Below are 22,880 nucleotides of genomic sequence, written 5' to 3' on the forward strand. Positions count from 1 at the left end.
GTGCCACAAGGAACTTCCAACTGCTGCTTTCTTATAGATAATATTCCCAGCTTTTGCTTATATTGAATGGTGGATGTAGCCACGTTTCAATGCGTTTGCCATGACGTACAGCATAACCTCCAAAATCTCAGTGCTGGGCCTCTCATGGGTCTTCAAACAGACCCATATGTGATATTGAACTCTGAAGAGCTCAGGCGTGGGAGTTCCAGCTCCAGTGTTCTGCTGCCAAGATAACTGTATTATTTTATAAAATCAGACACTTGTGCAGAGCAGAGAGCAGAGAGCACTGTGGTGGTTTGCAAACTTGGGACTTCCTTGGGTGAAATCTAAAGCGGAGGGCAGGGAGAGATGGAAGAAAGAGGCAGACGATTCCAGATGGTAGGCAGTAGTAAAGAAGTAAGCAAGGATGGAGTTCCCATGGGGGCTCAGAGGTAATAAACCCGATTAGTATCCATGAGGACACGGGTTCAATCCCTGGCATTGCTCAGTGGGTAAGGATCCAGGGTTGCCATGAGCTGTGGTGTAGGTCACAGACGGGGCTGGGATCCTGCGTTGCTATGGCTGTGGCATAGGTCAGCAGCTGCAGCTCCAATTCGACCCCTAGCCTGAGAACTTCCATATGCTGAGGGTGAGGCCCTAAAAAGACAAAAAAAAAAAAAAAAAAAGGTAAGCAAGGAACTTAGAAAATTTCTCTTGGGAGCCCAGAAAATGAGAAGATCCCTGTCCCTGCCCACCAGAATCTTAAATGATTACTGGGTCACTTTGCTATATAGTAGAAATTGATAGAACATTGTAAATCAACTATAATTAAAAAATTAAAAATAAAAAAAATTAAATTTATACAGAGGCCTTAGTTGGGTTCGATCATGTGTGCCATCCCAATTTCTCAGCAATACATTGCTCTCTCAGAGCTGCAGCCTTCAAATATGGCTCCCACTGTGAGAACCGTGGGCAAAATGGATGTTCCAAGGAGTGGGGTAAGGAGCCTCTGACTGCCCTGGTCCAGCCTGAGAGTCATCTAGTGGTCACCTCATTTCAATTACCTCCTTCAATGACTAGGCAGAAACTCCTCCAGACTCCACTGAGCCCTGAGGCCCAAATGTCACTTAGATATGCTCATCAGCTTCTTGGTTTCCCTAAACAGCCATTTAGAACCAGACACTCCAAGAGCCAGACCTGGCTCAATAAGATCAAGTCAGACAAAGCCCAAGACCATTTTTACAATGTTTGTTAGAATGGAGAGGGGGAGGGCTCCAACATTATCCATGGAAATAGAAGGAGCCTGTAACCCTGAATGCTGCTGGAAGGGAGCCTGAAAATGAAGCTCCATGGATGGACAAACAAATCAGGCCACAGCCCTGATGAAACTGTACTTGAAGCCCTTCTCCTCTGGACTTCTGTTACATGAGCCAATTAATGTTTGTGGCTTAAAAATAACTGACAATATCAAGTGCATTGGCAAAGACATGGAGCGACTAGAACTCATATACTGCTGGTGAGAGAATAAATTGAAACAACTACATTGGAATATTTATTGCCATTTTCTAGCAAAGTTAAATATATTATTTATGACTCAGCCATTTCACCTCTACCTAATTTATTCAAGACAAATGGACACATATCTGTCAAGGGATTCCTACATTAATTTTCATAAAGATTTTATTTGTATAGCCAAAACTATAAACAGCCCAAATATCTATTGACTGTTGAAAGATAAATCACAGTAAATTCATATAATGGAATACCACTTGGCAATAAAATAGAACAAACTACTGATATGCTCAAAATCATGGAAGAATCTTAGAAGTATTATGTTAATCAAAATAAACTAGGCACAGAATAGCACATACCATATGATTTCATTTATATCAAACTCTAGAACAGACCAAATTAAGACAGGACAATATAAATCTGAAGAGTGACTTCTGGAGTGGGTGGGAGAATTGACTGGGACAGGGCATGGAGGAAATTTTCTGGAGTGATTCGATAGCATCAGTCAAATCTTCTCTAAATGTACAATTGTGTTTTATATATTTTATGGCATAAATACTAAATCCCAATTAAAAATTAATGGTGACATTACAGGTTTTAAAAAGACTTTAAGTAGATAATTTTTTCTTACATTACAAAGTGAAACAAACCATCGATCAGGAACTCCAACACTTTTTGGCCTCCAAATACACGGATGTACTTATCCTCTCCTCTTTCCTTCCTATCACAGAGGTAAGCCCTTGCACCGTGTCGTAGCCACTCCCATTTGCTCAGGTATATAATATCATTGATTATTGGCTCTCTTTTCCCTTCATTCTCACTCTCCACAGTTCTTACTCTCCTTCCTATTTTGTTGTGAGAAGAAACATCTCAGATGGCTTGTGAACCTCTCCAGTGTTATGCCAGGAAATTTGTTTTGGGATTTACTTCCATAGGTTTTATTATGTGCATTTAATTTTTCTTCTTTTTAATATTACTTTACTTAATTTCTTTAGTACATTGAAAATCATCAGCCACAGCTTTACTGAAATGCTGTTTTTGTTCAGAGCTCTGAACTAATTACCGGAAGAGCATCAGGAAGGGAAGAAAAATAATGAGATAGAAACTAGATGTGGGATTTGTAGTGGCATTGATTTTTTTTTTTAAAGAATGAAAAATGATTTTGACAAGAGCATTGAGTTTGAATTAAAACAATAAACTTGGGCTTATGAGACTTGGCTGAATTAAGGGTGGAAGTAAAGGCTGTACATTTACAAAATGAGGAGCCGTGGCATAGGATTATAATTAATCAGTATAACAGTATTGTTAATTATAGTCACAATGTTGTACAGCAGATCTACATATTACCTTGCATCACCGAAACTGCATATCCTTTGAACAATAACTCCCCACACTATTGTGTGCTTAAAAATTTGTTAAGAAGGTAAATCTCTTTTTAAATTTAATTTTATTTTTATTACTCAATGAATCTATTACATTTATAGTTGTACAATGATCATCACAATCCAATTTTATAGGATTTCCATCCCACAACCCCAGTGCATTCCCCCTACCCCCTGAGCTGTCTCCTTTGGAAACCATTAAGTTTTTCAAAGTCTGTGAGTCGGTATCTGCTCTGCAAAGGTGTTCATTGTGTCCTTTTTTCAGATTCCACATGTCAGTGATAGCATTTGATGTTGGTGTCTCATTGTCTGACTAACTTCACTTAGCATGATAATTTCTAGCTCCATCCATGTTGCTAAAAATACCGGTATTTCGTTCCTTTTAATGGCTGAGTAATATTCCATTGTGTATATGTACTGCATCTTCTTTGTCCAGAAGGTAAATCTCACGTTGTGTTTTTACCACAATAACATTTTCATTTATTTATTTTTTTAATTTAATTTTTTTGACTTTTTAGGAGCTGCACCCACTACATAGGGAAGTTCCCAGGCTAGGGGTCAAATTGGAGCTGTAGCTGCCAGCCTATACCACAACCACAGCAATGCAAGGTCAGAGCCACGTCCTTGACCTACACCACAGCTCACAGCAATGCCAGATCCTTAATCCATGGAGCGAGGCCGGGGATCAAAACTTCGTCCTCATGGATCCTAGTCAAGTTCATTACTGCTGAGCCACGACAGGGACCCCAAAATTTTTAAATAATAATTGTTTTAAGATTTAAAAAGGCTTATTGAGGTAAATAATAAGAAGAAATGAAAGGAAGGAAGGAAAGAAGAAGGGAAGTAAGGAAAGGAATGGGAAGAGAGAGAGGAAAGAAACAGAAAGAACGAAAAGAAGAAAGGAAGGCAGATGAAAGAGGCAGACCACATTGAGATTGAAGAGCATATGATCAAAGATTAAATGTTGGCTGTTTCCCATTTTTGCAATATTTGATGAGGAACAAATGCTGACACAGGAAGACTAAAATTATCTGATCAAGTGATGAACAAATGGGAATAGAGAAGATTACTTAAACTTTATAACCAATTTTGCATGGAAAAGGGGCACCATCTTTGGGATGAAGAATTCAGAAATGGACAGTATCGACTAGAGGACATATTTAAAAAGCTTTGCACAGGACTAACAAAAGCTCCAGAATATGTACACTTAGGGTTGAGTGTGCCAACTCTTCATTATCTGTCCATACATTGCAATTGACTTAAAAACTGAGTGTCACTGGGAAGTTCACCTCATGGCTCAGTGGTTAATGAACCCAACTAGTATCCATGAGGACTCAGGTTCGATCACTGGCCTCACTCAATGGGTTAAGGATCTGGCATTGGCATGAGCTGTAGTGTAGGTCACAACACAGCTTGGATCTGGCGTTGCTGTGGCTGTGGTGTAGGTCAGCAGCTGCAGCTCCAATTTGATCCCTAGACTGGGAACCTACATATGCCTCAGGTGCAGCCCTAAAAAAAAAAAAAACACAAAAAAAGACACACACACACACACACACACACACACAACTGAGTGTCACTAACAACAGCTAGCTGGTGAAAAAGCCACAGTTGATATATGGTTAAAATAATTGACAGCAGATAAGTGAAGGTTACACATCGAAAGAAAGAAGTGGCAGCTGCCACTTTCTCCCCACAGCTTTCATAGCTTCTTTGATGTCTTTATTCCTCAGTGTGTAAATTATAGGGTTTAGCATGGGAGTGACAACACTATACAATACTGAGATGAGTCTGTCTTTCTCCAGTGAGTAAGATGAGATGGGCCGTACGTATGTGAAGATGGCGCTGCCGTAATAGAGAAGGACAATGGTCAGGTGGGAGGCACAGGTGGAAAAGGCCTTTTGTCTCCCCTTGGAGGATCGGATCCTCAAGATGGTGGAGATAATATAGAGGTAGGAAAGGACAATACACAGGAAAGGAGTCCAACCAATGACCACCCCAATGGATAGTAGTGCCAATTCATTGACAGAAGTGTCCCCGCAAGACAAGACCAACAAAGGAGGTATATCACAGAAGAAATAATTAATCTGATTGTTGCCACAGAAGGGCAGTCGGAATGTCAGTACTGTGTGCACCGCTGAATTGAGGAAACCACCAGACCAGCAGGAGGCTGCTAACTGGCTATACAGAACCTTGTTCATGATAACTGAATACCTTAAGGGCTTACAGATTGCAATGTAGCGATCATATGCCATTGCTGCCAGGAGGAGACACTCTGATCCCACAAAGAAAATAAATGCAAAAAGTTGAGCCATGCATCCCCCATAAGAAATGCTCTTCTTCTCTGACAGAAGATGCGCCATCATCTGGGGGACGTTGGTGGTGGTATAGCAGATGTCAAGAAAGGCCAGGTTCCCTAGGAAATGGTACATGGGTGTATGTAGACGTGGATCAACCACAGTCACCAAGATAATGAATGTATTTCCTCCTAAAGTACAGATATAGGTCAGGAAGAAGATGGTGAAGAGTAAAAACTGCAGTTCGTTTAGATTGGAGAATCCCAAAATGATGAATTCAGACAGAGCTGTTTGATTCTTTCCATCCATGATATTACCTGGTTTTCTTTTGCGAATTGGGCAAAGAGAAGCACAGATTAAAATAATCACATGCACAGTAGCAATGGTCTTCAAAACAAGAAAATGAAAGTGTTAAAAATAAAATTATTGCCCTCTATATGAGATATCAACCCTGAGAAGCAGCAACCCTTTGCAAATCATAACTCAAACTTAACACAGAACACAGTTGTAAGCACATTCAGGAATTCCCTTGTAAATAAAAATCTCTAAAATTATACACCACAGACAGTGTTTCATTAGAAAGAAATGGGCAAAAGGGCATGATACACCTTAATAATGGCTGGGTCCAGCAATCCCACTCTTGGGCATATATCCAGACAAAACTTTCCTTAAAAAAGACACATGCACCACATGTTCATTGCAGCACTATTCACAATAGTCACAACATGGGAACAATGTAAATGTCCATTGACAGATGATTGGATTAAGATGTGGTATATATACATAATGGGATACTGCTAGCCATAAAAAGGAAAACATAATGCCATTTGCATCAACATAGATGGCACTAGAGACTCTCATACTAAGTGAAGTAAGTCAGAAAGAGAAAGACAAATACTAATGATATCACTTATATCTATAATCTAATATACAGCAAAAATGAACCTTTCCACAAAAAAGAAAATCATGTACATGGACACCAGGCTTGTGGTAGCCGAGGGAGAGGGGGAGGGGGAGGGAGTGGGATGGATTGGGAATTTGGGTTTAATTGATGCAAACTATTGCCTTTGGAATGGATAAGCAATGAGATCCTGTTTTATAGCACTAGGAACTCTAGTCACTTATGATGGAGCATGATAATGTGACAAAAAAGAATGTATACATGTATGTGAAACTGGGTCACCTTACTGTATGGTAGAAAATTGACAGAACACTGTTAATCAGCCATAATGGAAAAAATAAAAATCATTGTAAAAAAATAATGGCTGGGTCCAGGTCCACCTGCATTTTCTTCTTGTGATGTTGTGAATGTGTGCTGCAGAATAGTTGGTAGGTGAAACTCTGGGATTCGTTCTTTAAAGTCATTCCTGCTCCCTTTTTCCATGCTTGAATGCTGATATAAAATTTAATTTGTTTTATTTTATAGAAGTTGAAGAGGACATATGAGCAATAAAGAGGCACCGAAAGGCTTTTCTATCTCTTTTTGCCAGGTCAATCAAATGAGGAAATGGTTTTCGTGTCCTGGCGCAAATACCATATGGTTCCTATCTGTGAGACCAGAAAAAAATCAGGTATTAGAAATGGATCCTGGCTTATTGTGACCTCTCCTAAGTACAGAGAATTTTTTAGACTAAAGGGAACATATTAGCTTTCTGGATGTTACACTTTGCGGTAAGATACATGACATACTTTCTGACCTTTCCTTTTCTCGATGGTCTTATCCTCATTTTGCAGATGATGTTTTTCAAGTTCAGAGAGGTTAAGCAGTATATTTAAGATCACACAGTAAGCAGTAGAGAGGAACAGAACCTAGTTATGTCTGAATCCATGTCTCCAGCTTTTTTTTGTACCTAGAATGGCAAGCAGGTCTCATTTCCCAGGCCACTTCTTTTGCAGAAGACCGCTTTGCAAATAAGATCCCATCTAACTCAGAAAAATGTTTCCTGATCTTTAGCAATTTCAGCTGTGAATCAAGGAAATGATAGTGACATCATGTATTCCTTCTACTTGTCAATCTTACTTAAAACTATGTGTTTTGCTTTCAGAGATGCCTTTCCAGGAGCATGTTTTTGGAAAACTTTCCAGAATTCTCTCGTTCCCTCCCTCCTTCATTCCCTCTTTCATTCCCTCCTTCCTTCCTCTCTCCTTCCTCCACCATCCTATACAACACTTTATCCTCTCTCCTCTTCCCCAGGCTAGTGATCAAATTGGAGCTACAGCTGCTGACCTACACCACAGCCACAGAAACGTGGGATCCGAGATGTGTCTGTGATCTACACCACAGCTCACAGCAACACCAGATCCTTAACCCACTGAGCAAGGCCAGGGATCGAACCCACATCCTCATGGATACTATTTGGATTCATTTCTGCTGCGCCACAATGGGAACTCCCTTTCCTACAGCTTTGTGAAACAGTTTCACACAAGGCAGCTTTGCACTTTGCATGATGAGGTATTAGCTATATATTCCTCTGATACCTATCTTCTTGCTCTGAACTCTGAGATTTCCAGGCTTTCCTGCCATCTTTCTATTCAATCATGAAGACTGAGAAGAACCAATGTTGGTGCCCAGTCCAACAACCCTTAGTCATTTCACTTCAGTAACATTTATCAACATCTTATTAATGTTTTCACCAAGACATCCCTAAACTTTCTTAATAAGTTAAATGCCAAAGAGTTGAGAGCATAGAGGAGTGTCATAAGCTTAACATTATCTGGTATCTCGACTACAGTAATACCTAAGTTGAAGTTTGCATTTAAATTCCTGGTTTATTCTTTTTTTTTTTTTTTTTTTTTTTTTTTTTGTCTTTTGTCTTTTTAGGGCACATCTGCAGCATGTGGAGGTTCCTGGGCTAGGGGTCCAACCAGAGCCACAGCCAGAGCCCACGCCATATCTGAGCCACGTCTGGGTCTGGGACCTACACCACAGCTCACGGCAACTGCCAGATCCTTAACCCACTGAGTGAGGCCAGGGATCAAACCCACAACCTCATAGTTCCTAATTGGATTCATTTCTGCTGTGCCATGACAGGAACTCCTTGGTTTATTCTTTATTAGTGAATTTTCCAGTCCTTAAATTGCTAGACAAATCATCATTCAAGGAGAATTTTTTTCATACTGTAGAGTGCTTTAGCGTAGAATTATTTTAAAAGATATATACAGAACATGCCCGATGTTTAACCTTTAGATAGGGTTTTCTGACATTTTCTTCTATTTTTCCTATTAAAATTTTAATAGAAAAATTTCTAACAGAAGACATAAAGATGTCTTCTATATTTTCTGATTAAAATTAATATCTTTGTTTTAGAATATTTATAAACTAGAGAAAAATAAAATAATTAAAATCCTTAATAGCTCCATTTGAGAAAACCTCTACTAATGGTTTGGCATATGTTCTGCTAATCAATTTTCCATGCATAAAATATTCAAAATGGGCATCAGAAAGTATGTGTTTTAATCTACTTTTTCCTTAAGCAACATATTATGATAATTTCTCACAGCAATAGATATTCTCCTGAAACATGTTTGAATTTCTACAAGTCTTCATATGAATGCAGCAAACATTTTATATATTCATCCTTATTAATGGATAGTTATGCTTATTTATTTTTGTTATGCAGATTTCAATAATAAGCATGTTAAATTAAATTTCCTGAATTTGGGATTAATTTTCCTGTGTTTTAATAAACTTTTTTTTTTTGTCTTTTTTCCATTTCTTGGGCTGCTTCCGCGGCATATGGGAGGTTCCCAGGCTAGGGGTCTAATTGGAGCTGTAGCTGCCAGCCTACGCCAGAGCCACAGGGTCTGCGACCTACAACACACAGCTCACGGCAATGCCGGATTGTTAACCCACTGAGCAAGGGCAGGGATCAAACCCTCAACCTCATGGCTCCTAGTCGGATTCATTAACCACTGCGCCATGACGGGAACTCCCTTAATAAACTTTTAAAAAGACTCATCATTAGATTCATTCGCTGGTGCTAGTCATCAGTCTGGAAAATTCAAGAGCCATTTGGCTAATGTAGTATTCAGTGTCTGTGTGGACAAATTTTTGTTAAGTTCTGTATACAGAAGGGCACTCAAAATCTCTAAGCACTTTCTACCCAGCATCTAATTTACTCTTTACATAAAGCCTCTGAGATAAGTAATGCTATCATTCCCATTTTCCAGACAAAAACACTGAGTCTCAACAAAATAAACATTGGGAACCACAGTTATGAAGCCATCAGGTGAAAAAAAAAGAGTCAAGTTTTATCTCTTCCAAACTAAGACAGTTTCAGTTGAGTGGCTAAAAGTTGAACTTAATTGATGACAATAGAAAGCACTTTAAAAATACTTTTAGTACAACTTAAATTCACACAGTTGGATTATTTAAATTAATTTCAAACTCTGATAGCTTGTATTTTTTACTTCTTTTTTTTCTCTTTCTTTTTTAGTTAAATGTTAAATCTAATTTAATTGTTAGTTAAATTAGATAGTTAAATCTAAATCTTATGAAACATCTGATTTTTAATTGAATATTTTTTGGACGATTGCTTCCCAGTACAATTGTTTATTTTCTGGCCTTGCTATAGATTAAATGTTCATGTTTGTGTTATTAGAGGATACTGCTCTAGGGTTTGGTTTAGGTCAATTAATAAAAATGCCAAATAAAATTAAAGTGATAATACAGGAATCCCTTAGTTTAAAATGTTCAAGTTATAAGTCATGGAGAAAAAGTGATTTCGTAGTTTGATGCAAAGTACAGAAGCTAAAGAGATAAATTAAACATGACTTTCTAAAAATAAAGGTGAATATTATATATGAATGAAAATCATATACTTCATAGATTGCCCTGACTGGTACACAAATATATATTTGAATTCTAAATTTGAAAGGATGTTTATTTGTGTTTTTGTTTTAATTGGTGTCTTTTCCTTCTGTGATCTACTGTGGATATTTTCAGTAGAAGGAGCAAATAAGTTGGATAAAGGGTTAAATTCCTGTAATGTAATATTTCACATTATCAGAACCAAAGAGTTATCTAGTGCGAATTTCATTCTGTCAGCAGAGATCCTGCTCTGTAATCCGTATTTTCTATCACCACTAATCTCTATCTCTATTTTTTTAAAAACCTCTCCTTCCTACTTTTGAGGAAGAATTAGACAAATTCACCAGGCTAATCCATGCTGCTCACTATATTTGACAAATATATTTTGAAAACATTATCTTTGCCAGGCATGGGGGATTGTGCTAGAAATAAAATGATAAATAAAACACAATTTGACTTATAAGTCACCTTTACCATACCTTTTTTTTTTTTTTTGCTTTTTAGGGCCGCACTGGCGGCATATGGAAATTCCCAGGCTAGAGGTCAAATCAGAGCTGCAGCTGCCAGCCTACACCACAGTCACAGCAATTCATCTGCAACCTACACCACAGCTCATGGCAACACCAGATCCTTAACTCATTGAGCGAGGCCAGGGATCAAACTGACATCCTCATGGATACTAGTCGGGTTCATAACCTGCTGAGCCACAACGGGAACTCCCTGTTCTTTATTTAATAATAAAGAATCAGTAAGCCAGCAGAGGGCCATTCTGAGTGATACTGAAATACCCGAAATTACGGAAGCTCCCTGGTTCACATTTACTAAGCCTGTCGCCCACAGGACAGGACAGACAATTCAATTACCCCTTCCCTTGAAACCTCCCAGGTCATTACACCTCACTGTCCCACTCACTTGGTCTCTCATCCAAAGAGTAAGGCATAGAAAAGTAATCTCTAAGAGAGGTAGAGCTATAGCTAAGCAATTAACAAATACTACTTACCTATGAACAAAAGTATACCCAAAGCGCAGAGATCATCATTCAGACTCATACAACCTAATGTAGGGCTGCTTTTATGAACACAGGGAAGTGACAGCTATTAACTGACCCTGGAGAGGCTGCTGATGGAGTGTCTGAATTCAGGGTCTTCTCCCTGAAGGCCAGGAGTCTCATCAGTTCCTGAAGGCCAGTGCAAGGGACAAGAGTGGGCAAGGACAATGCTCCCTAGATGCAGAAGGTCCCCACATTTTGTGGCCTCTTCTAAGGACCTTGGAGACAAACCTCTGGGACATCTGAGCACAGGTCCTGAGACTGCCTCCTTCTGCGTCCTGGCTCAGTCCCTAAGCATCTGGTTGTCCTCCAGTGGCTCTGTTGCCATTACAGCTTCTGCTTCCGGAAGTCTCCTGTGGAATCAAAACGGTTCCAGGTGGACTCCTACCTGTAGGCCCAGGTGGACTCCTACCTGTAAGCCCACTGCTGACCAAGAGCAACATCTTGCATCCTTTCCCCATCATCAGAGGAAAAGCAGTTTTCTAGTTTCTTGTTCCTCAGCCACATCAGAGTATATGAGTCCTTGGACTCTAAAATTCCAGGGCTCTTTAACTTGTTATTTTTTCTTTTCTCTCTCTCTCAGCTTAAGTTAAGGGGAAGCACCCTCATTTCCTTCTGGAGTTGAGTGAGGCTTACCTAGCACACCAGTTCTTACCAAAGAAATCCCCTCAGTCACTGAATCAATTCTCTACATAGGCACTTATTTAGTGACCTAGAACTTTGCTTTTGGATAGATTTGCTGGTAGCCTTTGAGGTATCAACCAAAATGGAGACATAATATATTATTGGGGGCCACACCTGTGACATGTGGAAATTTCTGGGCCAGGGATCAAACCCATGCCACAGCAGCAGCCTGAGCCACAGAGGTGACTATGCCAGATCCTTAATTCCCTGAGCCACCAGGGAATTCCTAGACATAATATTTTAACATAACTGTAAGACACGCAATGTATTGATGTGTGGGTACTAAAAAGTTGGGTTTTTTGTCGGTGGTAGTGGTTTTGGGTTTTTTGTTTTTTGTTTTTCCTTTTTAGGGCTGCACCTGCGGCACATGGAAGTTCTCAGGTCTGGGGGTCTAATCGGAACTGTAGCCGCCAGCCTACACCACAGCCACAGCAACGCAGGATCTGAACCACATCTGTGACCTACACCACAGCTCATGGCAATGCTGGATCCTTAACCCACTGAGAGAGGCCAGGGATCGAACCCTCATCCTCATGGATCCTAGTCGGGTTTGTTAACTGCTGAGCCATAAAGGGAATTCTCTAAACAGTTGTTTTTAATGAAACTGATTCAGGAACAAAAAAATGTTTGAAGACCACATCTCTCATCACCACCAACATACTCTCCCTACTTACCCACATGTTATGATCTTAAGTTGTATTCAAACAGTTTAATTCCTAATGCCACCATGATGATTTCGGAATGTAATTCCATCATCCACCATTCATTCCACATTATGTACTGGAAAGTTCATCCCTCTAGGAAGCTAAAGACAATGCTAATATTTTTATGACTATCTACTGGCCTGGAAGTGCCTCAGAATCAGAGGGGACTTCTCCAAAAACAAACTAAAGTTGGGGCAAAGCAAAATTAATTTTCCATAAATTTTAAATTAACAAAGTTGATCTTCAAAATTCTGTCATTTTGCCCAATTGTACCTGTACCATTCACAGTGGCACATGAGGGTTTCTTACATTGCTTGGCATTATCTAGCTTTGTAATTTTTGTCAGCATATGGGAATGAGGTGGTGGCTCCTTATTGTTCAAATCTGCATAATTCAGATTACTAGCAATTCTGAACATCTCCTCTATGAGGGGATTTTTTTTTGTCAATCATTCGGGTTTCCTCTTCTACTAATCTGCCTAGGTTTGTTCTTCGCACATATTCTTAAGTTTCTTGTTTTTTTCTTATTCTTTATGAGTTCCTTATTTATGTAAGACATCATTAGTCACTTTCAAATTTTATTTTTCACAAGTAACTTCTAGTAATCTGACATCTGTGATTAACTTTATGATGTCATTCATTGAAAGGAAATCCTTAAATTTTTTATGATTAAATCCGTAATTTCTCAGGTTATATAGGTTGTGCATTTTGAGGTTTAGGTTTTTCACCACAAATAGATTCTCATACTTTTTTTTTTTTTTTTTTTTTTGCTTTTTAGGGCTGATATGGAGGTTCCCAGGCTAGGGGTCTAATTGGGCTACAGCTGATGGCCTACACCACAGCTACAGCAATGCCAGGTCCAAGCCGTGTCTGTGACCTATACCACATTTCATGGCAACGCTGGATCCTTAACCCACTGAGCAAGGCCAGGGATCAAACCCCCAACCTCATGGTTCCTAGTTGGATTTGTTTCCACTGTGCCATGATGGGAACTCCCTATTCTCTTACTTTAATATCAACTTTACAGTTTTTAAATTTCAAATTTTCCTCCTTAATCCACTTAAAGTTCATCTTTCACAAAGTGAAAGTTAGAAATCTAATTTATTTTTCTTTACTTAGTGATCTGATTTCTCCAAACTATTACTAAATTTCCATCATTTATTGGAGTGCCATACATATTATATATTAGGTTACCATACAAATATTTGGGTCTGTCTCTAAGACCTCTATCCTATGATAATCTTGTCTGCTTTTGGACCATGAACTTGACCTTCCACTAGTAGGTGTCATAATAGGTTTTTTTTTTTTTAGGCCACACCTGCGGCATATGGAAGTTCCTGGGCTAGGGGTCAAATCAGAGCTGCAGCTGCCAGCAAAGCCAGGGAACAAACCTGCATTCTCATGGATACAAGTTGGGTTCTTAACCCTCTGAACCACAATAGGAACTCCAATAGGTCTTAAAATAAGTCTTAATGTCAGATTGAACAATTCTAGCTGCTTTTTCCCCCAAAATTAACCTAGAAATAGTGAAAATAATAGTTTCATGCAATTGTTAGGTGTTTAATTTCATTGAAAGAATAAAGCATTTGTGGGCATATTCATACCATGAAATTCTATACAGCAATGAAAACTGAATGAGCTACAGGTATAAGCAACAGTATGGAGGACTATGACAGCCTTTACTGTCAATGGAGAGGAGAAAGAGAAGTCCACGAAGAGGGCTAATACACAGATCACTTGATAGCAAAAGGGACTGAGACAAGAGAAATTTATTACTTTCTAATATACAGTTAATAACAATGTAAAGCACCTTTCCTCTCCCTCTGCTTCATTCATTTTTATCAAATATGTGTTTTGAAATTAATTCAGACATAATGTACAGGATTTAGTAAAGTAGGGTGAAGGAGGGGAGGGGAGGCCAGCAAGAGGCTATACCATTAGTCAAGAAAATTCAAAGAAAAAAAATCAATGCCTGAGTAAGAGTGACTTTAGTGAGGGTGAAAAGGAATATATTAATATTTTTAAATTTTCAATTCCCTTCTGGCTTCTAAAACTTTGCCTTTATTTGTCACTTATTCAACTTATCTCATTTTGTCGTCCACAGTGACTATTCCCTGCAAACCTGGGTCAACCCCCACCCACCGTGATCATCAACCACAGAGCAAGCGCCTTAGCCACGTAGGGCCAGGCTGAACGAAAGCTGTGGGCTCCATCCAAGAGGCCGTGTTCTCCAGCCCATTGCCTTTGGACTTGGGGACCACTGTCCTTCCTGCCAGAGGTGCTAAGCAGAGGCAGTGGTGGGGGTGGCATCAGGTCTCTGCTCCAGATCGGGTCTGACAAGACCACGTGTGATACGGTGGTAGCCTTTATCACTTTCTAAAAGTCTTATTGTTCTTTTACACACTAAGGTATACAGTACCCTAGAATTGATTTTTGTATAACATTTAAGGCTAGGAGCATATGCCCTTTTGCCTTTTTATTGAAAACATTGTCCTTATTCAACTTTTCTTTCATGCCTCTTCTGGCCTCTTCTATCATGTAATCAAATAAATATGTTTATTCAGGGGACTTTTTCTGGATTCTCTAGTTTATTCCAATGATCAGTTTATCACTGAACCATTAACATACTGTTGTTTTCATTTTGCAATTGGTTGTGATATCTCTTAAAGCAAAGCTGCCCATCTAATACTTCTTCTTTCAGAGAAGCACTGTCTATTAATGGCAAGGAAAGAACTGTTCTATGGATGCATGGTCCAATATGGTAGTCACTAGGCACGTAAGTTATTGATAAGTTTACCAGATAAAATAGAGGATAATAGTTGTTTCAATTAACTAGCTCAAGACTCCATTTTTAGCTCTCTAATCTTACAAGGATGTCAAAACACTATTCAGAACCTCAAACACTTCTTCAAGATTATCAGGAGTCCTCATAAGAGAGGGTCGCTAATGCCAATTTCACATCTTTGTATTTTCAACTCTGTTCAATATTAGATTTGTGATTCCTCACTATCTTTTACATTAACTGATCTCTCTGAAAAAATTTAAATATTTCATATAGTATTTTTAGCGAGAGTGTTTCTGAAAGTGCTGGATGTGAAAATTTGCATTGACTTTTACTTTTGTTTGAGAGTAATTAGCCAAAATCAGCTCTATAAGTAAAATGGCCAGTTTTGTAATGTCATCTTCTTAGAAAAGAAAAACTTACACATCAAAAGAGAGGGAGCTTGAAGCCTTCCACTTTCTCCCCATAACTTGCATAGCCTCTTGAATATCTTTATTCCTCAAGGAGTAGATTATAGGATTTAGCATGGGGGTAACAATACTATACAATACTGAGATCAGCCTGTCTTTTTCCAGTGAATATGTTGAGATGGGTCGTCCATATGTGAAGATGGCGCTGCCGTAATAGAGAAGGACAATGGTCAGGTGGGAGGCACAGGTGGAAAAGGCCTTTTGTCTCCCCTTGGAGGATCGGATCCTCAAGATGGTGGAGATAATATAGAGGTAGGAAAGGACAATACACAGGAAAGGAGTCCAACCAATGACCACCCCAATGGATAGTAGTGCCAATTCATTGACAGAAGTGTCCCCGCAAGACAAGACCAACAAAGGAGGTATATCACAGAAGAAATAATTAATCTGATTGTTGCCACAGAAGGGCAGTCGGAATGTCAGTACTGTGTGCACCGCTGAATTGAGGAAACCACCAGACCAGCAGGAGGCTGCTAACTGGCTATACAGAACCTTGTTCATAATAACTGAATACCTTAAGGGCTTACAGATTGCAATATAGCGATCATATGCCATTGCTGCCAGGAGCAGGGACTCTGATCCCACAAAAAAAATAAATGCAAAAAGTTGAGCCATGCAACCTAAATAGGAAATGCTTTTTTTCTCTGACAGAAGATGCGCCATCATCTGGGGAACATTGGTGGTGGTGTAGCAGATGTCAAGAAAAGCTAAGTTTTCCAGAAAAAAATACATAGGCGTGTGCAGGTGCAGATTAGTCATGGTTACCAAAATTATGAAGCTATTTCCTCCCAAAGTACAGATATAAGTTACAAGGAAGATGGTGAAAAGTAAAAATTGTAACTCTTTTAAGTTGGAGAATCCCAAGATGATAAACTCAAACAGAACTGTTTGGTTTTCTCCTTCCATAATATAATTCCGGTTTTCCTTCACAATTGGGAACAAAGGATTTCTGTAATCTGTACTGCTCCAGAAACAGGCTACAAAACAAGAAAATAAAAAACTTCACAGGTGAAAAGGTAATATAACTAATCAAAAACCATTAGATATACCTGTAAAAATGCACAATCCCACAACAAATAAATTCTATGCATTATCACTCAGCATAAGTAGAAACATTATCAGCCTTTCATCTGTCAGTCAAATCTTTTAAAATCGACACATAAGCAGTTTTGAATATTTAAGTAAAACATGAATGGCCACATGCACCATAAAGCCTAATGAAAGGAAGGAATGCCCTCATCTACTTTTTCATCCTAAGTTACAGTAATTTGGAGGCTTATTGAGACAGTTGTCATTAGTGGGCCAATCAACTATGGTGACCTGCACACTTTTGGAGGCTGACATTTGTAGATTTCATGTAGAATTAGTCACATTTTATATATTATGGAGGATGAGGAGGACAGAAAAGGACATAGTGGTACCAGAGATGATAGTATATTTGGAGGGATGCTCCATAAAATACAGAGGAAATTCATGATTAATCATAGCAGACATATCCTAGAGTTCACTCACTTAATCAAGGGCAGACTCCAGCAAGGCCATTGTCTCCTCATACTTTTCTTTCTTTCTCTACTGAAGCATTCTCTTTAGCAAAGGAACAGGCTATTATTTCTCCTATTATAAAACATTTAAAATGTCTTCCTTTATCACTATTTTTCTTCACTAGTGTCACCCCATTTTTCTGATATTTACATCAAAACTTCTCACAAACAATGTCAAAATTGACATTCTCCATTCCTACTCTTTCCAGTGTCTCTTCAACCTACTTCATTAGGTCTTTACCTCAATATTCCCTTGATTCAAAGTGGTTGGGTCAATTATGAAATGTTGACCCATATGCACAGAATCTCATATTCTAACATTGCTCAATTATGGTCTACTTTGAATTAACACATTTTTTTTTCTTTTTGGCCACACCCACAGTGTGTGGAAGTTCCCAGGCCAGGGCTTAAACCTACACCACTGCAGCAACTGGAGCTGCAAGAGTGACAATGTCAGGTCCTTAACCTGCTGAGCCACAAGGGAACTCCCTATGGTCTACTTTCAATATAGCAGCCAATTATATGTAAGTCACTTTCCACTATTAGGCCTCTACTCATAACCCTCCTACTATACTCCAGCTCAGACTGTAAATTCAAATTCTTATGAAAGGCTACAAGCTCTGTAAAACCTTTTTCTTTTTACTTCTCCAACCTAATTTCCTCTTTTTGCCCCTTAACTCCTTCAGTCAATTCACGCTGGCCTCTTTGATGTTCCCCTTTGCCTTGGTTCTTCCCCAGGACTGTCCATCTGACAAAAGTCCTAACTTCATTTTAGTCTGATCTCAAATGGTATAAATCAATGAGTGTCACCTCAACCAGCCTCTCTGTGCTCTCCTACACTCTGTTTCCCCTGCACATGCATCTTCCATTGCCCCAAGACACATAGCACCTTGTGAGAGCCCATATAATTTATCTATTTGGTATGCTTATTGTGTATTGCCTGCTCCCCTAGTAGAATATACTGAGTTTTACAAAGCAATGTACTGAGTGTTAATGTTGCATTCTAAGCATTGGGCACAGGCTCTGGCACATAATACATGTGTGTTCAATGATAAACTTCTGGGTTTCCTTTCAATTAACTCACAAGGCTGACTTCTCTGGGCAGAAGACTCACAGGGAAGTCTCTTTGTTTTTTCAAGATAATTTATTTTAGCCCCACTTACCCAGTTTGGTTTAGTTTGATTTGCTGTGGTAATGGTTCAACCAGGGGTTGTTGTGGAGAAAAATATTACCCTTACAAAGAGAGAATAGCCTCTTCATATTCTTATGTGAACAGGAAGGACATTCTCTTCTGCAGGACTACCATCTCTGCCACTTATGTTTGGAACCACCCGAAGGGTAGCAGGAAATGGCTACAACCTCTCCTCTCTTCCAACTCGCATGTCCAACAACAGCAGCTCTCTTCTTTCCTCCTATTTATATGATTTCTTTAATAAAGCACACACTGTGTAGTGAAAATCTAATTACTTTTCCCCAAATAGCAAGGATGAAGACTTTGGGGACTTTGGGTCTTAATTAAGATGTATGGTAAAATGGTCTGGGGTGGCAAAATTTAAGAAAATAATACTGCTCTTATCATTTTACACACACACACACACACACACACACACACAATAGTATCACCATTGTAATTCTCCATAATATTAGATCCTCCATACAGAAGCTAAAATAGCTTCTCTAGAAATAAAGTAGTCCTAATTGGTACTTAGGTGCAGTTTAGAAACATGGAATTTGCAGTTAAGTAAGACTTCTAGATAACAAAAGAAACAAAAAAAGAGCTAACTCACACAGAGCTGGCATAGGGTTACAAGATTTCCCAGTTAACTGTAAAAATGATTTTAAAAAGCAGGCAATCAGGTAAGATGGTGGAGTAGAAGGACGTGAGCTCACCCCCTCTCATGAAAACATCAAAATCACAACTAACTGTTAAACCACCACCAACAGAAAAGACTGGAACCTACCAAAAAAGATATTCTACATTCAAAGACAAAAAAGAAGCCATAAAATTAGATCCTCATTATTGGATATAGCTGAAAGTTATCATTATTGCTCTTATTTTTATCATTGTATTTTAAATGATGTTAATGTGAATTTCATTATATAATTACATAAATTTAAACAACACATAATTACAGAAATTTAAATTTTAAATATATACTTTTTTCCTTATTGGCTGCACCCACTGCATGTGGAAGATCCTGAGCCAGGGACTGAACCTGTGCCATAGCAGAGACCCAAACCACTGCAGTGACAAAGCTGGATCCTTAACCAGGTGTACCACAAGGTAAGTCCAAAACTGTACTTTTATACTATTTGTCTCCTTTGAGACACATAACAACTTTTAAGATGGATATGTGTGGGGATGGAAATCCTGTGAAATTGGATTGTGATGATCATTATACATCTACAGATATGATAAATTCATTGAGTAATTAAAAAAAAAGCTCTTATAAATTTGGAGTTCACAATGGTTCAGTGGGTTAAGAACCCTACATTGCCAGCTTTGTTTTGTACTGGTATATAAGATGGATGGGACTTCCCATTGTGAATGCTGCTTGTGAAGCTAGTAAAGTCATGTCTGACTTAAAAAAAAAAAAAAAAAAAAAAAAAAGACGAGTGTGTGTGGCAGGCAAAAGTCCACAATAACACTTAATGAACCTGACTTGTGTATAATCTCCCTTTGAGTTTTGGCAGAATATATGAACATAATGAGATATCACTCCCATAACTATATTATTATATTATACAGATGTGTGTGTGTATATATATGTATTGCAGATGTAATGAGATCCTCAAATCAGTTGACCATAAAATAGGGGAACTTTTCCAGGTGGGCCCTTTAAGTCTGGGTCAAAGGGTCAGAGGTAAATCAGAAAAGGAAAAATCTTTTTTTTTTTGTCTTTTTGCCATTTCTTGGGCCACTTCTGAGGCATATGGAGGTTCCCAGACTAGGGGTTGAATTGGAGCTGTAGCTGCCAGCCTACGCCTGAGCCACAGCAACGCAGGATCCGAGCTGCGTCTGCAACCTACACCACAGATCACGGCAACACCAGATTGTCAACCCACTGAGCAAGGGCAGGGATCGAACCCTGCAACCTCATGGTTCCTAGTCGGATTCGTTAACCACTGCACCACGATGGTAACTCTGGAAAAATCTTTTTGAAGGCATCAGAGAGCTAACAAGGCAGTGAGGATTTTTGTAGGACCAAGGTCTGGAAGAGGAGAGCAGTATAGAATGGAGAGTCCAGCACTTTTCACCCTTTTTCTCCTTGGGGTAAGGCATACCTTGATTTATGATGTTTCACTTTACTGCCCTCCACAGATACTGTGATTTTTACACATTGAAGCTCTGTGGCAGTCCTGCATCGAGCAAGCCTATCAGCGCCAATTTCCTAACAGCTTTTGGCCACTTTGAATCTCATGTCACATTTTGGTAGTCTCCCAAAACCTCAAACTTTTTCAGTATTATGATACTGGTTATGGTGATCTGTGATCAGTGATCTTTGATGCTACTACTACAACTCACTGAAGGCTCAGGTGATGGTTTGCATTTTTCAGCAAGAAAATATGTTTAATTAAGGTGTATACATTGTTTTTTAGACACAGTGCTATTGTACACTTAAGAGATTAAGTAGAGTATAAACATCTTTTCTATGCGCTGGAAAACCAAGTATTCTTGTGACTCACTTTTTTGTTCTATCCAATTTATGGCAGTGGTCTGAAAACAAGCCCACAATATCTCTGAGGTATACCTGTATTGGCATCTTTGGAAAAGAAATCAAAAGAAAATTTTTGAGAATTTTTCACTTATCCTAACATTAATGATTATTTTTACATCACTAATATGTTATGAACCAACACACAAACTGTTACAACTTTGTGGTAACTTTATCATATATCAAATAAAATATGGCTTCTACTTTATTACACATATACTTTCTACTCATCCTAGCTTTTACCTACAGTTAAACTTGCCCCACACCCTGCCTTCGCCGCATCCCAGGCATGCAAAGGTTCCTGGACCAGGGATCAAACCCACAGCACAGCAGTACCAGTAAGCCAATTCCCTTTAGAATGTCTTCTTCAGCTGCCATATTCTGCATTGTTTGGTTGTTTAAATACATACCTAATTCCTCTTAGCAATGTATAAATGCTCTAATACTGAACCTATGTTCCATTTCTTACTGCTTTTATTACCAGAAAAATTGAATTAAATAATTCCTAGAGAGAAAAAATTGTCATATATGAAGTTGTCTTTGATAGTAAAACTTTCATTCTGATCTTAAGATTATGTTTTTACTTATTTTTTATTTTTTATCTTGTTGTAGACATGTCTATAGCATGCAGAAGTTCTGGGCCAGGATTGAACCTGCACCACTAGAGTAACCAGAGCCACAGCAGTGACAACACCAGATCCTTAACTCACTGAGCCACAAGGCAACTTCAGATTTTTATCTTTTTAATTAACTTTATTGACGTATAGTTGATTTACAAAGTTGTGTTAATTTCTGCTCTACAACAAAGTGATTCAGTTATACATATATATGTGTGTGTGTGTGTGTGTGTGTGTGTGTGTGTGTGTGTGTGTGTGCTTTTTCCTCTTCTTTTCCTTCATAGTCCACTTGTGTCATAGTTCAGATTCCACACATAAATAATATCATATGGCATTTATCTTTGTCTTTAAGATTAGGTTTTCAAAATACACTGTACTTTGCATAAAGAGGATTAATTAGTAGGAAGGAGAACTCAAGTCAAAACATTTCTATTATGAGAAAAGCAAATCAAAACCTACTTCACACCTTGCTCTGTTCGTCGCCTAAACTCACTGTACTTCAGGCATTTCTGGGCACTAACATAGACATTGAAAATTAATCATCATCTGGGATACCTCTCATCTTCCTACTGCGCATCGAAGCTATCGGCAAATACTGAAAGTTGAGTGTTCGAAATACATCCAGAATCTCGATGCTCCTCCAGTCGCCACCACCATTACCCTAGCCTAGGCTGCCCTCGATTCTCATCCAAAGGATGATAAGGGATCCTAACTAATTCCATCTTGGTTCCTCTACTCTCTGTTCTCAAGAGAGTAACACTGTGATTCTTTCACCACAGAAGTTGTAGGAAGTCACTTCCTTGCTCAAGGGCCCCGTTATCAGGCTCATTACCCAGAGTAAGTGCGGAGAACCTTCAGCTGACCAACTGGATGCCAAGACCTGACTACCATCGCTTTTCTGCCCTCATCTCCTGCCCCTCTCTTCACTACCCACTGAGTTCCAGGCACGTGGGACACGCTGTATTCCTCCCATAAAAGACCAACACTCTACACCATTGTTGCTCCATTCACTGTCATTTCTGCATCAAGATAAACTATCACATACCCACATGACTCACTCCACTATTTCCTTCCACGTTCTGTCAAGTGGTGTTTATGAAACAGGCTTTCATTGACCCAACCCTGCAAAAGAGTGCCCACCAGGGCATGCTGATTCTGCCTTTTACTCCATGCATTTTACTTTCAGAAAGAGACACGCAGTTACTTCTTCAGCTTTTCTTTGCCCAGCTTCTCAGCTGAAAAAAGATCCATGTCCTCATGTCATAAACGTAGGGATCGTTTCCACTGCAAAGTGAACATTCCCTGTTGAAAAAATACTTTGCGTGAGCGACTAAAGGATAAT

At 39.0% G+C, this 22,880-nt stretch overlaps 2 protein-coding genes across 2 annotated transcripts; both read right to left on the bottom strand.

Moving 5' to 3' along the window:
* Positions 1–4,522: 4,522 nt before the first annotated feature.
* Positions 4,523–5,476, bottom strand: LOC110258057 (olfactory receptor 5V1). The gene has a single exon (XM_021081027.2). The coding sequence runs from the start codon at positions 5,474–5,476 to the stop codon at positions 4,523–4,525; it is 954 nt and encodes a 317-aa protein (XP_020936686.2).
* An 8,480-nt stretch (positions 5,477–13,956) lies between these two features.
* On the bottom strand, positions 13,957–19,483 carry LOC110258112 (olfactory receptor 5V1-like). Its single transcript, XM_084966871.1, has one exon. It carries the CDS (start codon positions 16,568–16,570, stop codon positions 15,614–15,616), a length of 957 nt encoding a protein of 318 aa, XP_084822997.1. The 5' UTR covers positions 16,571–19,483; the 3' UTR covers positions 13,957–15,613.
* Between the last annotated feature and the right edge of the window lie 3,397 nt (positions 19,484–22,880).

The sequence above is a fragment of the Sus scrofa genome, chromosome 7 (genome assembly GCF_054392235.1).
Source record: "Sus scrofa isolate SSC_HxYL_T2T_F1_AM1 chromosome 7, Sscrofa_HxYL_maternal_Yorkshire_Landrace_v2.0, whole genome shotgun sequence".
NCBI classification, from domain to species: Eukaryota; Metazoa; Chordata; class Mammalia; order Artiodactyla; family Suidae; genus Sus; species Sus scrofa.